Source organism: Dromiciops gliroides, chromosome 2 (assembly GCF_019393635.1).
Source record: "Dromiciops gliroides isolate mDroGli1 chromosome 2, mDroGli1.pri, whole genome shotgun sequence".
Classification (NCBI taxonomy): Eukaryota; Metazoa; Chordata; class Mammalia; order Microbiotheria; family Microbiotheriidae; genus Dromiciops; species Dromiciops gliroides.
In genome coordinates, this window is record NC_057862.1 from 212,490,984 (window position 1) to 212,505,346 (window position 14,363).

General features: G+C 38.5%; 1 protein-coding gene across 1 annotated transcript in view; it reads right to left on the minus strand.

The window, feature by feature from the left end:
• Window positions 1–14,363, minus strand: part of BTBD7 (BTB domain containing 7) — a 99,441-nt gene that overhangs the window by 20,071 nt on the left and 65,007 nt on the right. The window contains exons 4-5 of the mRNA XM_043987962.1: window positions 10,983–11,191; window positions 9,152–9,227 (exon numbers count right to left, since the gene is read on the minus strand). Of these exons, the coding sequence (XP_043843897.1) occupies window positions 9,152–9,227; window positions 10,983–11,191 (285 nt within the window). The remainder of the gene's footprint in view (window positions 1–9,151; window positions 9,228–10,982; window positions 11,192–14,363) is intronic.

Consider the following 14,363-nt stretch of genomic DNA (forward strand, 5'->3'; position numbering starts at 1 on the left):
CACTTCTTACCATCACCTGCCTTGCCACTACACCCTCCAAACCCGTGGGCATTGCCATATGTTTTGCCAATGCACCTACAGGAGCACTGGGCCACTGGCCCTGCTGTGCCTTCTTCTATATATTATTTCCTCAAAGTAGAAGAAGCACGGGCTGTTTTGCTTTTTTATTTACATCCCAAGTATCCTAACCCATATTCCCAAGCAAGTTAAGCTAGTTTTTTCTTAAAAGGTTTTGAAACCATTCCCCAGCTTCCAGGGGGGGATCAGGGTAGTGACATCATTTCATGGTCACCTAACTACAAAACAGTTATAAGGAGCTCCAGGAGACCTCTGATGCTTGTTGAACTATGACAGGCAACTTAGGCAAGGGGGCTTTACTCAACTGAATCACTCTGAGGAATTCTCAAAGCATATCCTTGTTGAATACTATTCTCTAGCTATAGTTAATTAAATCTCTTTTTCCCAACTACAAAATGACCAATGAATGTTTCATTTTGTTCAACTATTGAATATAAACTACCAGTGAGCTCTGAACTGGTTGGCTCATATTAAGTGCTTAGTAAATGTCTTTTCTTTCTTTTATTCATGCCAACTGCTTCTAGAAGAGTCTTTTTAAAACCGATTTGGTCATGTAACTCCTGTTTTCAAAAATATTTATTGTCAGCTACTGCCACTTAAGTCAAGTTCAAGCTCTTCTGCCTGGTATTCAAACCTTTCCACAATCTGAAGCAATCCTATTGGCCTTTCCAGTCTAATTACACATTATCACCTTTTACAGTTTATGGTACAGTCTCTGGTTCCAAGAAATACACTATTCTTACACTGTCCATGTCTTAGCTCATACTGTTCATTCATTTATCCCTGTCCCCTCTTACTTTAATCTACTGATATCTTATTCATTTTTAAAAGATCACCTCAAATGCAATCTCTTCCAGGAAACCCCGCCCCTCCTCAGAAATCACACAGAACTGTTTGTAACTTCTAATGTGTTTATCAGGAAAAGTTAGAAGTATCTGATTTTCCTACTAGGCTACAAGCTCCTTTGAGGTCAGGGATGTTGAACTTTGAATCTCCATCAGTGTATAGCATAGCGATCTGTACTTAGATACTTAATAAATGTTTACTCTACAGTGTTGTAAAATGTGTTACTCTATGAACAGAACTCTTCGCTTTATAAAATGCGATATGGAATGAGTAGGAAAAAAAAGGTTTTCCTTTCCCCATCATGACAAAATGAGTATTCTAAGAATATCTGACCATACAAAATTCAGGAGAGGTTAAAAAAAATTACAACAAGTTTGGGAAACTTGAACTTGGTGTTTTTAATCTAGGACCCCGTTTTTTTTTTTTTTTCCTATAAAAGGAAAAATATTAATTTAACAGGATCTTTGCCTTTTAGGGCTTTGGCAAATAGCAAAACCCCAATTTTTAAAAAGTATGTTTATTATAAAAAAGAGACAGTTTGTTTTCAGCCTTTATCTTTCTTAAGATCCTTTAATATAAAATTGTGGCAAGTGATCCAGGGGATGGTTTTTTTTTCCGGGGGGGGGGGGAAGGGGAGAGAAAGGAACAGGGGTGGGAGGTTTGATAAAATCTGACTATCACCCAGTCCAGACTCTAGTAGCTGTTCTTTACTAACACCCAGGACATTTCCCCTCCTTTTCCAATCACTTCACTGCCTTGCTCAGTTTTCCTCTCTACTCTGACTTCTTGGTTCATTCTACTGGACATCCATCTCCTCTATCTGTCCTGTTGTTTTCTCAAATATTTTAATTTCTCACTCTATTCAATTAATTCCTCACCTCCTCCACCTTAGCTACATACACACGGGGATGGTCATACATTTGATTTTGCCTTTACTCATGAGTGTTTTATATTCTTGTTCAATAACTCTGAATTTCCATCACATCATCATAATCTTTTCTTTCCATCTCTCCCCATGACTTATTCCTTCTAAACCTACTATTAACCCTTCAAAGTGATCTCCAATCCCTCCATCTCTTAGGACTACCAGGTTATTGCCACTGCTCTGACTACATTCTTTTCCCTTTCCAATCTTGACTTTTAGGAGAACTAGTTCAACTCTATTTTTGAATCCTTGGTTTCTTTGTCCATTACTGCTGATAACAATTTACCAAGCCCCAAACCTGGATTACTCCGACTAGGTACACTATAATTTTATGCTAACTAATCTCAAATGGGATCTGACTTCAGCAAAACAATCCTACTATTCTCTTGTAATTGACTTCTTTTAGCTTTATCATTTCTATACTTTTTTTGTTTCCAATTTATTTCTCCTCTAACTTTTTTTTGTTTTTTTTTGAGGGGCAATGAAGGTTAAATGACTTGCCCAGGGTCACACAGCTAGTAAGTGTGAAGTGTCTGAGGCAGGATTTGAACCCAGGTACTCCTGAATCCAGGGCCAGTGCTTTATCCACTACACCACCTAGCTGCCCCCTCTCCTCTAACTTTTAATGTCTCTTTCCTTTGTACTTATTTTAGGTTTGTTTGTTGGCTTTCTAATTTTTAAAATGTATATTCAATATTGGTATGCTCTTTGGTATTTTTTTCATATCATTAGTTTCTATGATGTGTTCTTTGACTCATTCATTGTTTAGGATATCATTATTAAGTCTTTATTTGTATTACCTGAACTGATGATTGTTTTTATTGTGTATAGGTCAGTAAAGGATATATATTTACCATTCCTGTCTTTTTACATATCTTTGCAACATTTTCATGTCCTGCTGGGTAACCATTTTTTGTAAAAGTTTGCTAAACTTTTAATTTTTAAAGCTGATAAAAAAGTAACCACTTTTATAAAAGTGGTGGTAAGAAATATGTATTCTTTTAGCAGCTCCATTTAGAAGATACCTTAAGTCTTTTGGCTCTAGCTTCTCCAGCAATTTGTTGAACTCTGTATTTTCATTTATTTTTCTGCTAGACTTAACCAAAACTGAGAGGCCACTGAAATCCCAACTATTGCATTATTATGTCTTCTTGTAGTTCAGTTTTTCTTTTTCTTTGTAAATTTAGAAGTTAAGGCATTTGCAGCATTTGAGTTTAATATTGCTTTTGTTGTCTGTGGTTCCTTTCAGTATAGTTTTCTTATTTATCTTTATGTTGTGAATGTTCATTTTTGCTTTGTCTGAAAGCATGAATGCTTCTGCTTTTTTTGAGTTCACTTGAGCCACAGTAATTCCGCACCCCCATCCATTCAATTTTACTGTGTATGTATTTTTTTAAAGTCTTTTTTTTTTTTTTTGCAGGGCAGTTGGGGTTAAGTGACTTGCCCAGGGTCACACAGCTAGGAAGTTATAAGTGTCTAAGGCTGGATTTGGACTCAGGTCCTCCTGAATTCAGGGCTGGTGCTCTATCCACTATGCCATCTAGCTGCCCCATATTTTTTTTTTTAGGTTTGTTACTGTAAGCAACAGGCTGTGAGATTTAATTTTCTTATCCAGCTGGTCACTTTTGTTTTATTCAATTGTTTAATCCATTTGCATTTAAAATTACTTTATCAATTTTTTTCTCAAATTAAGATTTCCCCCCTTTTCCTCTGTAAATAAAGTCTTTTTGTCTTTTCTATTATTTTAGTTAAATCTACTTTAAGGCAACCCTATTCCCAAAGGCTCTCTTCCCCTCAACCATTACCAGAATATTGCCTCATGGTAGGAGTTTTTCCTATGTCCTTGATTATACAGTTTATTTTATTATTAACCTTTTGCCCTCCCTATGGTATTCCCCTCCCCCACCCCTGCCATGAATTCACTTGCCTGAGTACATGGTCCCTACTTTTTTATGTGCCCTCTAGTTCTACAATTTAGGCCCTCAAAAGCATTGGTCCACCTGTAGGTAAAGGTGTTTTGAGTATTAGCCCATGTTTCAGACCTGTTTCTATACTATCACTTATATTTCCACCCTTATCTCCTCCTGTACTTTTAGAAAGAAATCTCTGAATCCCTGTTATCTTCAGTTGCTGGATTTGTTTATCTTTTTAAATATTTCTATCCTCTGAGATATTTACAAAGCAAAAAATTTGTTCAGGTCTGGTTTTCTTTCTAGGAATGCTTCAAGTGCCTTTTACATAGAATTTTTTGTTTTGTTTTGTTTGCAGGACAATGGGGGTTAAGTGACTTGCCCAGGGTCACACAGCTAGTAAATGTTAAGTGTCTGAGGCCAGATTCGAACTCAGGCACTCCCGACTCCAGAGCCGGTGCTTTAACCACTGTGCCATCTAGCTGCCCCACACTCAAGTGCCTTTTAAAAAATTAAAAACATTTGTTTGTATCATTAAAGGTTAGGCCACCCTGGGTTACATCTTGAGGTCCTTTGTTTTTCAGAATATATTATTTCATTCTTTCCTGCAGTTTCTGGTGAGTGCCAACTAATTTTGTGTTATTTGAATTTCCTTTCCTTTACATCTGAAGATCTTTCTCCTACTTGCTTACTGAAGTTGCTATCAGTGGAATTGTTAAATTTAACCACTGTGTATCTTGGAGTTTACAGCAAAGAATTTTTCTTCTCTTTTTTTGGAGGCTTCTGAGATATCTATAATTTTTAAATGACCTCTAAACACATCCTGTGTTTGAGATCAATATGTTTTGTTTGTATGGAGATGATTCCTTTTGACATTATTGCCTTTTACTTTACTTCTTCCTGACTGCATTTCCAAACAGTTATCTTTTTTGTTTCTATCGTGAGACCTGCCAACCCTGGATTCAAATTTTTCTATTCTGCCATTTTTTTCTGCTGTGCCGGTCATAAAATTCTGCTTTCACAATTTTTACTTCTTTTTAAAACCATTCTGGGGGGCAGCTAGGTGGTGTAGTGGATAAAGCACCGGCTTTGGATTCAGGAGGACCTGAGTTCAAATATGACCCCAGACACATAACACTTACAAGGGACCCTGGGCAAGTCACTTAACCTTCATTGCCTTGCAAAAACCAAAACCAAAACCAAAACCAAAAAAACATTCTGGAATACACTGTTGTGGTTCCATTCTCTGCTGAGAATATACAGGGTCTTATATCTCATCAGATGTTGATTAATTTTCCTTTGTCCTGATATATTTAGAGATGTGTGAACTTTTTTTTAACCTGATTTGGAGGCCATATTCCCTTTCGTCATCTCTCCTGTTGGTTTTCATCCTAAGATTGGGCCTGATGGTCTTAGGATTACCATGACAATTTCCCCATAAGGGGGACTGTAACTTATAAAATCTATGCATGGAAACCAATGTTTTAAGATTGGGCCTGATGGTCATGAGGTCATTAAGATGGTCTCCCCTTAAGGAAAGCTGTAAGCTTATAGAACACACACTCATGGGAAAATACTCATGGTAAAGCTGTGGCCCCCAAATAACACTGTGAACCACTAGTTTTTCTCCCTGGTAACAAATCCCCTAAATAACATTTTCCCCAGGCCATGGATAGCCTAGTGGCCACCTGCAAGGGGGACACCCCAAATCAAAGTATCATAACTTCCTGCTGGAGAACCTCCTTTCTGATGAATGGACCCATGTCTCCATGCTCAATCCAGCACTGCCCTTCCATCCATTATTTTCTATGTTAGTGTATATGTATGAGTTGTATACTGGGCTCCCTTTTCTCTCTTCTCTTCCCCCTCTTCACTGTTTGCAGTAAAGCTCTGCACTGAACTGCTTCCCACTGTTTCGCATGTTATTCTCATCATCCAAACTCATTAAGGGATTGTTTTCCCCTGTGTCTCTGGCTGGCTCACTGGCTTCTCCTTAGATATAAACTTGAGTACCTGGACAAACACTTAACCTATTGACAGCTGCATCTATAATGGGGGAGTATGACACTTTCTGTGTCACAGAAAGTGAAGGTCACTAGGAGAACCCTATGTCCTCCCAGGAGGGACTCCCTTATGGCAGAGGACTATTACAGAAGTTTACTTGTGTATGTTCAAGATCTTTAACTGTGTTTTCTTCCACTTGAGATATTTGTTAATTTCAGTTTTTTCCCCCTTATGTTACCTTATTTACTCACTTTCAGACTACTTACCCTTTGACATACCTTCCCCCTAGAGGATGTCTCACCCTCTTTTCACACTGGGCAATTCATATTTCACTGGCCTCAGTCTCTGTCCCAATTGAGTTTTTTGGGGGACAAAACTGGCCCCAGCTAGATGGTGGCCTTTATTCCTCAGGCATGATGAAGTGCTACGTAACTACTCCCTTTCTTCCACACGAATCCTGCCCTATTTCTTTCTGTTCCTCAGTTTTCTGTTGTAGCACAGAGAACTACCATATTGCTCTCCTAGCCTGAATAAGCTTCTGCATTTTGGTTTTCCATGATCTGGAGGTATAGGTGGAGGTTTAGTGGTTTTTGTTTGTTTGTTTGTTTGTTTGTTTGTTTGTTTGTTTTTTGGCGGGGGAGTGTTGTGCCAATATATGGATTGGCTCTCCTGCTAGAGAGCATGGTAAGTGGAGGTATTGTTGAATAAGCATGTTAGGGGTTAGTGATTAGCTTTTTCTGCTAATTTATCATATTGTTATCTCCTCTGGCTTTGTATCCCAGGCAGTGGAGGCAGATGAAATTGCTTTATCTCTTGGGTATAATTCCTATTTTGGAGTTTAAGCAGTTGATCTGATCTGAGATTTGAGAAATGTCTATCTTGGTCATGTGACTGACCCCTCAATCCCACTCAACACAACAGTTGGTCTAAACCTTTACTCCTCTCCCTAAGCCTTCCATGACACTCATCTCAGGGGCGGAGCCAAGATGGCAGAGGAGAGGCTGTGACTCCCACAAGCTCCAGATAAACCCGTCCATTCACGCCCAAATAATGCGGTAAAAATCAAAACCCAGAACAGCCTAATGCACATAGGAACAGAGTGAGACTGTTTCTCCGCAAAAGAGGGCAATTCTGATCACCTACTGATCAGGCTGAACAGCTCAGCGCGTGGTCCGGACCCAGCCAGGGACAGTGCCTACAACACGTCAGAGTCTTCAGCACCAGCAGCTTCTGAGGCTCCGATCACGGACTGGTGAGGGGGTTCGGAGGTAGGCCGGGGTGAAGTGGAGGCAGTATCTGCTGGAGTTGGGGCAAAGCGCCCTGGGTCTGAACCAGTGGGCTGAATCGAGTGGTGGTGGCCCAGTGGGGGAGGGGTAAAAGCACGCCAAGCTTCCGACCATAGAGAATCAGAGTACAATCAGACTTCTGTTTCCGGGTCAAAGAGAAAGCAGCTGTGATTACTCACAAGCCAGGCAGGCTGAGAAGAAGACCAATCACCCCCTGGGCCACGCTGTAGCACGAACAGTGTGTCCGGGAAGCAGCGCTACACTTTAAGGAGTAAAAAGCCATGACACTCATCTCTCTCTCTCACATTATTCTGACATCATCCCCCCTCAACTAACTATGTAAATGACCTGTGATAATATCCTGGGCTCTCTTTTCTTTCTATACTTTCTCCCTGTTGATGATCTCATTAGTTCCTTTGGGTTTAACAATCTTCTCTTGCAGGTGAGTCACAAATCTTTATATCCAGCCTGAGTTTCTCTCCTTAGGTCCAGTCACAAATCACCCAAATCACCACTGCCTTTTAGACATCTTGAAATAGATATCCTGATGTATCTCAAACTCAACATGTCCACAAGAGATTATGCCCTGCCTTCAAACTCCCTTTCCCAACTTCCCATTACTTTTGAGGATACCATCATTCTTTTTCTTTTCTTTTTTGTGGGGCAATTGGGGTTAAGTGACTTGCCCAGGGTCACACAGCTAGTAAGTGTCAAGTGTCTGAGGCCATATTTGAACTCAGGTCCTCCTGAATCCAGGGCCGGTACTCTATCCACTGCACCACCCAGCTGCCCTAAATATTTTTGGTTTTTTATTATTTTTATTATTTCTGGGCTATGGGGGTTAAGTGATTTGCCCAGGATCACATAGCTAGTAAGTGTCAAGTGTCTGAGGTCAGATTTGAACTCAGGTACTCCTGAATCCAGGGCCCGTGCTTTATCCACTGCATCACCTAGCTTCCCCCTACCATCATTCTTTTTCATTGTTGTTCAGTTCTTTTAGTCATGCCCAACTCTTTTGGGGTCCATTTGGGGTTTTCTTGGCAAAGATACCTGAATAGTTTACCATTTCCTTCTCCAGCTCATTTTTATAAATGAGGAACTGAGGCAAGCAGGGTTAAAAGTGACCTGCCTAGGGTCACACAACTATTAAGTGTGTGGGAGGCCAGATCTGAACTCAGGAAGATAAGTCTTCCTGATGCTAAGCCCAGTGTTTTATCCACTGTGCTGCTAAGCTGTCCTCACCATCCTTCTAGTCATCAAGTTTTGCAATTTGGTGTAATTTATGACTTTTTTCCTCTTGATCACTCCACATATCCCAACAAGTTGCCAAATCTTGTACTTTCTTTCTCTACATTATATCTCACATAATTTAGGGGTATGATAGTAAATGCTTAACCACCAGTTGTTGACTGGGCTGGGGGTGTGTGTGTGTGTAGGAAGGGGAGCTCCCCACTGTCGGTAGCTAGAAATGTATGCACTAACACACCTTTATGTTTAAACTGCATTATTAATATTTTTTCTATCATTTTCCCTAAGACAAAACAATCCAATTTCCATGCGTAAAGGGAAGGTTACCTTCCATCTACTCTGTATTTATCTTGTATGTTCTGATTTATAATTGGTAGGAACTGGTTTTTCTTTTTCTTTGCTTAGCAAAATAAATGCCTGGATATATAATAACTGCTTAACAAATATTTGTTTATTTCTCTAAGATAGTACATGTAGGATACTACTTGCTTGAAAGGTGAACAGACATCAAACACTTAGAAAATGATGACTATACCTGGTTATATACTTTTATATAGGATACTCTCACAGTACATCTGAACAAGCAAATCAATATTTACTAGGTCTAGAGGACCTAGAGGGTGTACAGGACCATATTAAAAAAACCTTCTAAATTACTAAATAGAGCTTACCTACCTGCCCATCACTGAAAATATAAGCAATTTCTCTATTTTCTGACAAATTCTTTGTGATGGACAAATATATTAGTGCCTGTATTAAAGACTTATATACAGAATCACATGTAAGTATATTTCTGAATAGAAAATAAAAAGTATTTTGTGAGCATATTTTCTTAAAAACAAAAAACCTCTTACCTCTGTCTGCTATTCTTTTCATCAACTGATGCTCACCCCATTTAATAAGATATTTAAGGATATCTTGTTCACTTGCCTACAATGCAAATATAAATAGTATTTTCATCTAAGTTTATTCTTAAGAAATATACATTCCATCTTTTTATGGCATATATGCCATCACAGACAAAAAGAAATGAATGAATAGAAAGTCAAGATTTGAACTAAGGTAAAACAAATGTTTTGAGAAAATAATCAATCCCAGAAAGATATGGTCATATGTATAGAGATTAGAAGAAAAAAAGGTCCTCATAGCAGTCACTTAACTGTTATTGCTGACTTTACTTTTTTCATCCTGAGTAGTAGAGACTGCACTCCAAAAAGGTACTCTAATCTGATCACTGGTAAAACGCCCTTCATGTACTGGGTGTTTCACAGGAATGGACCAACATTGTATAATTTATGAAAAGTTCAACCTGTTTCCCAATTTTTGTACTCTCTAGGAAAAACAACTCACTCTAAAACCAAACATTCTTACCTCTCATATACCTCCATATGGTTTGTACAAAACATCAATGGATCAAGAAGTTACTGATTAGAATTTTCAATAAGAAGGTATGGGGCACAAATAAGAAAGGATCTGCTTTATATTAGAGGTGATATTTGTTTAAGAGAGAATAACACAGATTCAAGACCAACGAATAGTTGACTACAACAAGGCAAGTTTACAGACCTAGTACAAATACACAGCAAATATCAGATGACTCAATATAAAATTTCAGTAAAATTAATAAAACTAGTTAGCAACACACGGTGAAATAGTATCTATGTACTGTCAGTATGGGATGGGGTACAAGGGAAAAAAACCTCTGAATATTTGCTTAATCACTACCTACATGGTTAAAATTTTGTTAAAATGACAAACCTTTTTTTTGGGGGGGGGGGGAGGGGGAGAATGAGGATTAAGTGATTTCCCCAGGGTCACACAGTTAGGTGTCAATTGTCTGAGGCCAGATTTGAACTCCTGAATCCAGGGCCAGTGCTCTATCCACTGGGCCACCTAGGTACCTCCAAAAAAGACAAACTTAAAAGTATTATTAGGATAAAGTAAGGCAAATAGAAAATTTTATATTTTAGCAAACTTGAATAAATTTGGAATTTTTGTCATTAATTGATTTAATCACCTCGATCTCTTCTAAACCAATAATAATCACATATTAAGTCTAAATCTTCCTTTTGTCTTAATCCACTAAAAAGTTCCCACAGTACTCTAAAAATAGGAAACTGACATATTGTAATTTTGTAATTATGGAAAACAACAATTGAGTGTGTTGCTGAACACACACACGCCACAACTACTTTTAGGGTTCCTGTGCACAAGGCTGTACCTTGGCAACTGATAGAATACTCTCCTCTTCGTATAAATCTGCTAAGGGTATTTCTTTGTTGGTGATAGCTGGTGGTGCAGAGAACACTGGATGGGGTATCTGTATACCAGGTTTCTAATCTAGGTCCTGCCACATGGCAAAACAATTTACCTTTTTTTTGGTGAGGCAATTGGGGTTAAGTGACTTGCCCAGGGTCACACAGCTAGCAAGTGGTAAGTGTCTGGGGCTGGATTTGAACTCAGGTACTCCTGAATCCGGGGCCCGAGCTTTATCCACTGCGCCATCTAGCTACCCCAACACTTTACCTTTTTAACCTTTTTCCCCATCTTCAAAATAAGCATGGTTGGACTAGATTATTCTTCTAGTTCTAACATTCCATGTGTTATTGCAAAAGGAGGATGAATTAGGTAGGGTAGGACAGTTTCTGAAGAGAACTTTATAATGATAAGAGAATAATCAATTACCTGTAAGTAGTCAGACTGAATAGCAGTAAGAAGATGGTCTTTGCTGAGTTCATAAAAAACATCCGAAGTCATGACTTGAGTAAATTCCTCACAGAGGAAATGTAAAGCTTGTCTGTGAACCCACTTAGAGCCATATGGATGAGAACTCCACTTTAGGATAGCAATTAAGGTATCTAATGAGATGCTCTCAGCAATAATATCCTCACAGCCTAAAAGAAAATGCAAATATTTATCATTGAACAGGTACTGTACATAAGAGTAGAACCTTTAAAACTGTTAATATAACATAAGTCAAAAAGTACCAACTAAATCTGATGATAGGTCTCATTACTTGTTTACAAGAAAAACAGAAAGGGAAAGGAGAATAACACTATATGTCAAGAAGGGATCCTCTTCTCTAGAAGTATACAAACCTGAGGGCAGAACATGTTGTAAAGTATTTAACAGAAATAAGTTAGTCCGGGGGTGGGGTGGGGGGTGGGGGGCAGCTAGGTGGTGCAGTGGATAAAGCACCAGCCCTGGATTCAGGAGGACCTGAGTGACCCTGGGCAAGTCACTTAACCCTCACTGTCCTGAAAAAAGAAAGAAAGAAAGAAAGAAAGAAAGAAAGAAAGAAAGAAAGAAAGAAAGAAAGAAAGAAAGAAAGAAAGAAGTTAGTCTTTGGGAAAGTCAGTATTTGGCTATGAAGATGAAATAGATTTTACTTTATGAAAACCGATTATAAAATCAATAAAAATAAAAGCTATGATAGTGTTAAGGGAATGACAGTATCTGGACATCTGCTGTAGTGTCTGGTAACTTCTGAGAAACCAAATTATTGGTAAGATAAATCAGAAAAGAGAAAATATGATTAAAACTGGTGGAAAAATATAATTTAAAAGAAATGGGGGGGAAGAAATGGCCATATCCCCAACAGTTGGAGGAAGAGCATGGTCAAATATATGTATATATGTATGTGTATGTATACCTTAGTTTTCAAAAAGTTCTGAAAGATAGGTTAAGATTTTAGATTCAAAGACCATTTAATTTAACAAATCTACTAAATGCCTTCTTGTGCAAAGGCACAGTGGAAATGCAAAAATGAAGAAAATATCCCTCCTCTCAAAAGGCCTATAATGTAGTGGAGGACTGTATTTACAATAAAGGAAGAATAAAACATGTTATTAAGAGATACAGAGTATAGTACTCTAGAAGTTTAGAGGAGGGTAAGATTACTTTCAGCTGGTGGGAAGAGATTAGATCAGGTTTCAGGAAGGATTAGGTATTTAGTTGGGCTTTGAAGAATGGAGGGTTTATAGTCAGGGATGGCATCATTAACAAAGATAGAAAAGATATGAGAAAGAAGGAGTTGGATTGGGGAGGAAGAAGGAAAGGAGTAGGATTTTGGTTTTGAATTTGTTGATTGGAATGCTGGTAGGAAAGTCAAATTCAATTGTCCTGTTGAAAATGGAGGATTAGGACCACTAATAATGACTTGGAGGGGAGTTATCTGAATATGGGTAATAGTGGATATTGTTGTTAGTCCTTGGTTCTCAAAGAGGACCATGACATCGGGGAGGTGATATCATGACTTGCAGCAAACTGGATTTAAGTGAGGGAGGGCTGTGCAGGGTTACCAACCTCCTTCTCTCCTCCAGAATCATTTGGGTCCAGTGGGAAGATATATATCAGGATGATTGGAGATAGCCCTGGATGTTTTTTTAAAGGCAATTGGGGTTAAGTGATTTGCCCAGGGTCACACAGCTAGTAAGTGTCTGAGGTGAGACTTGAAATCAGGTCCTCCCAACTTCAGGGCCAGTGCTCTATCCACCGAGTTGCCCCTAACCCAGGGTAATAGTGGTAGCTCTAAGAATGTATGGTATCATTAAAAGGAAAGGGGATGGGGAGTAAGAGGGGGTGTGTGTGTGTGTGTGTGTGTGTGTGTGTGCGCGCGCGCTGAGAGAGAGAGAAAAAAAATGAAGTCAGAATGTTAGGAAGTGTTCATATGCAAAAGACAAGTGAATGAGAGTCACCAAAGGCCATAGAAGGGTTATATCAAGAGAAGATGAAGAACTGGCATGGCATATTACATACAGTGTCATGGAAGCCAAGAGAGTAAAATTTCCATAAAAATGGAGGGACAATAATGTGGAAAGTGTTTTCATGACTACATATGTATAATGGGTATCATATTTCTTGTCTTAATGGGTGGGGAAGAGAATTTAGGACTGAAAATTTAAAAATTTCCAAAATTAAGTAATTAAATGCATGCGTGCACGCACACACACACACACACACACACACACACACACAGAGAAAGGGGTGACAAGTGTCAAATACTAATGATAAGTAAAGGCAAATGAATGAGAACATGAGGGAGACCATTGGAATTGACAATTGGGAAGCTTCTGATGACCTTCAAGGAAGCAGTTTCAGTAGTAGTGTGAGTAAAGTGTAGGCCAGCTTAAGAGGAGGAGAAATAGTTATCTTAAAAAAAAAATTAACAGTCATGGCAAACTGATAAAGGTGATAAAAACAGACACAGGCAATACAGGGCAGGGGCGGGGTGCTTTTATATATATATTATCTTATTTTGATCCACACAACAACTCTATGAGATAGATGTGTTTTCTCCAGTCATATTATAGATGAGGAAAAGCTGATTTTCTCAGTGTCTTCTTGTAAGGTAAGATTTGAACCCAAATATTCCTACTACAGTTGAGTGCTCTTGTCACAATTCCATGCTGCACCCTGTACTAAGGAGGTCAAAGTCAGACAAAAAGGTCCTTTGTGTATCCTATACATGGTAAAAATCTCTATATCAAAATATTCATGGTAGCAAAGAGCTAGAAATAGGGTGAGTGATCACTGATTAAGGAATGACAAACAAATGCGGTACATCAATGTAAGTGAATATTACTGAGTTGTAAAATATAAATATAGAAAATACAGAAAAATGTGAGAAATGTTGCAGAGTAAAAAAAGCAGAACCTTGAAAACAATTTACAGAATGTTTAAACAATGTAATGAAACTAATAAAGAAACATGAATGTTCTGTAAGTATAAGCCAGGCCCTGGATAATCAAGGAGAAAATACAACATTTTCCATTCTTTGTAGAGATGGAGGCTCAGGGGTGAGGAATGTAGAATAAACTGTCAAAGATCAGTCAGTCAATCTATATGCATTATTCATTTAGTGCTTACTTAGTGCCTAGCATTGTGTTAGGGGCTGGGCACACAAAGAATGGTCCCCAAAAGTTTCTGGTCTTAACAAATATACAGAACAAATTGGAGATAATCAATAGAGGTAAGGCACTAGCATAAAGGGGGATTCGGCTTCCTGTAGAAGGTAGGACTTTAGCTGGGATTTGAAGGAAGCCATGGAAACTAGGAGGTGGAGAA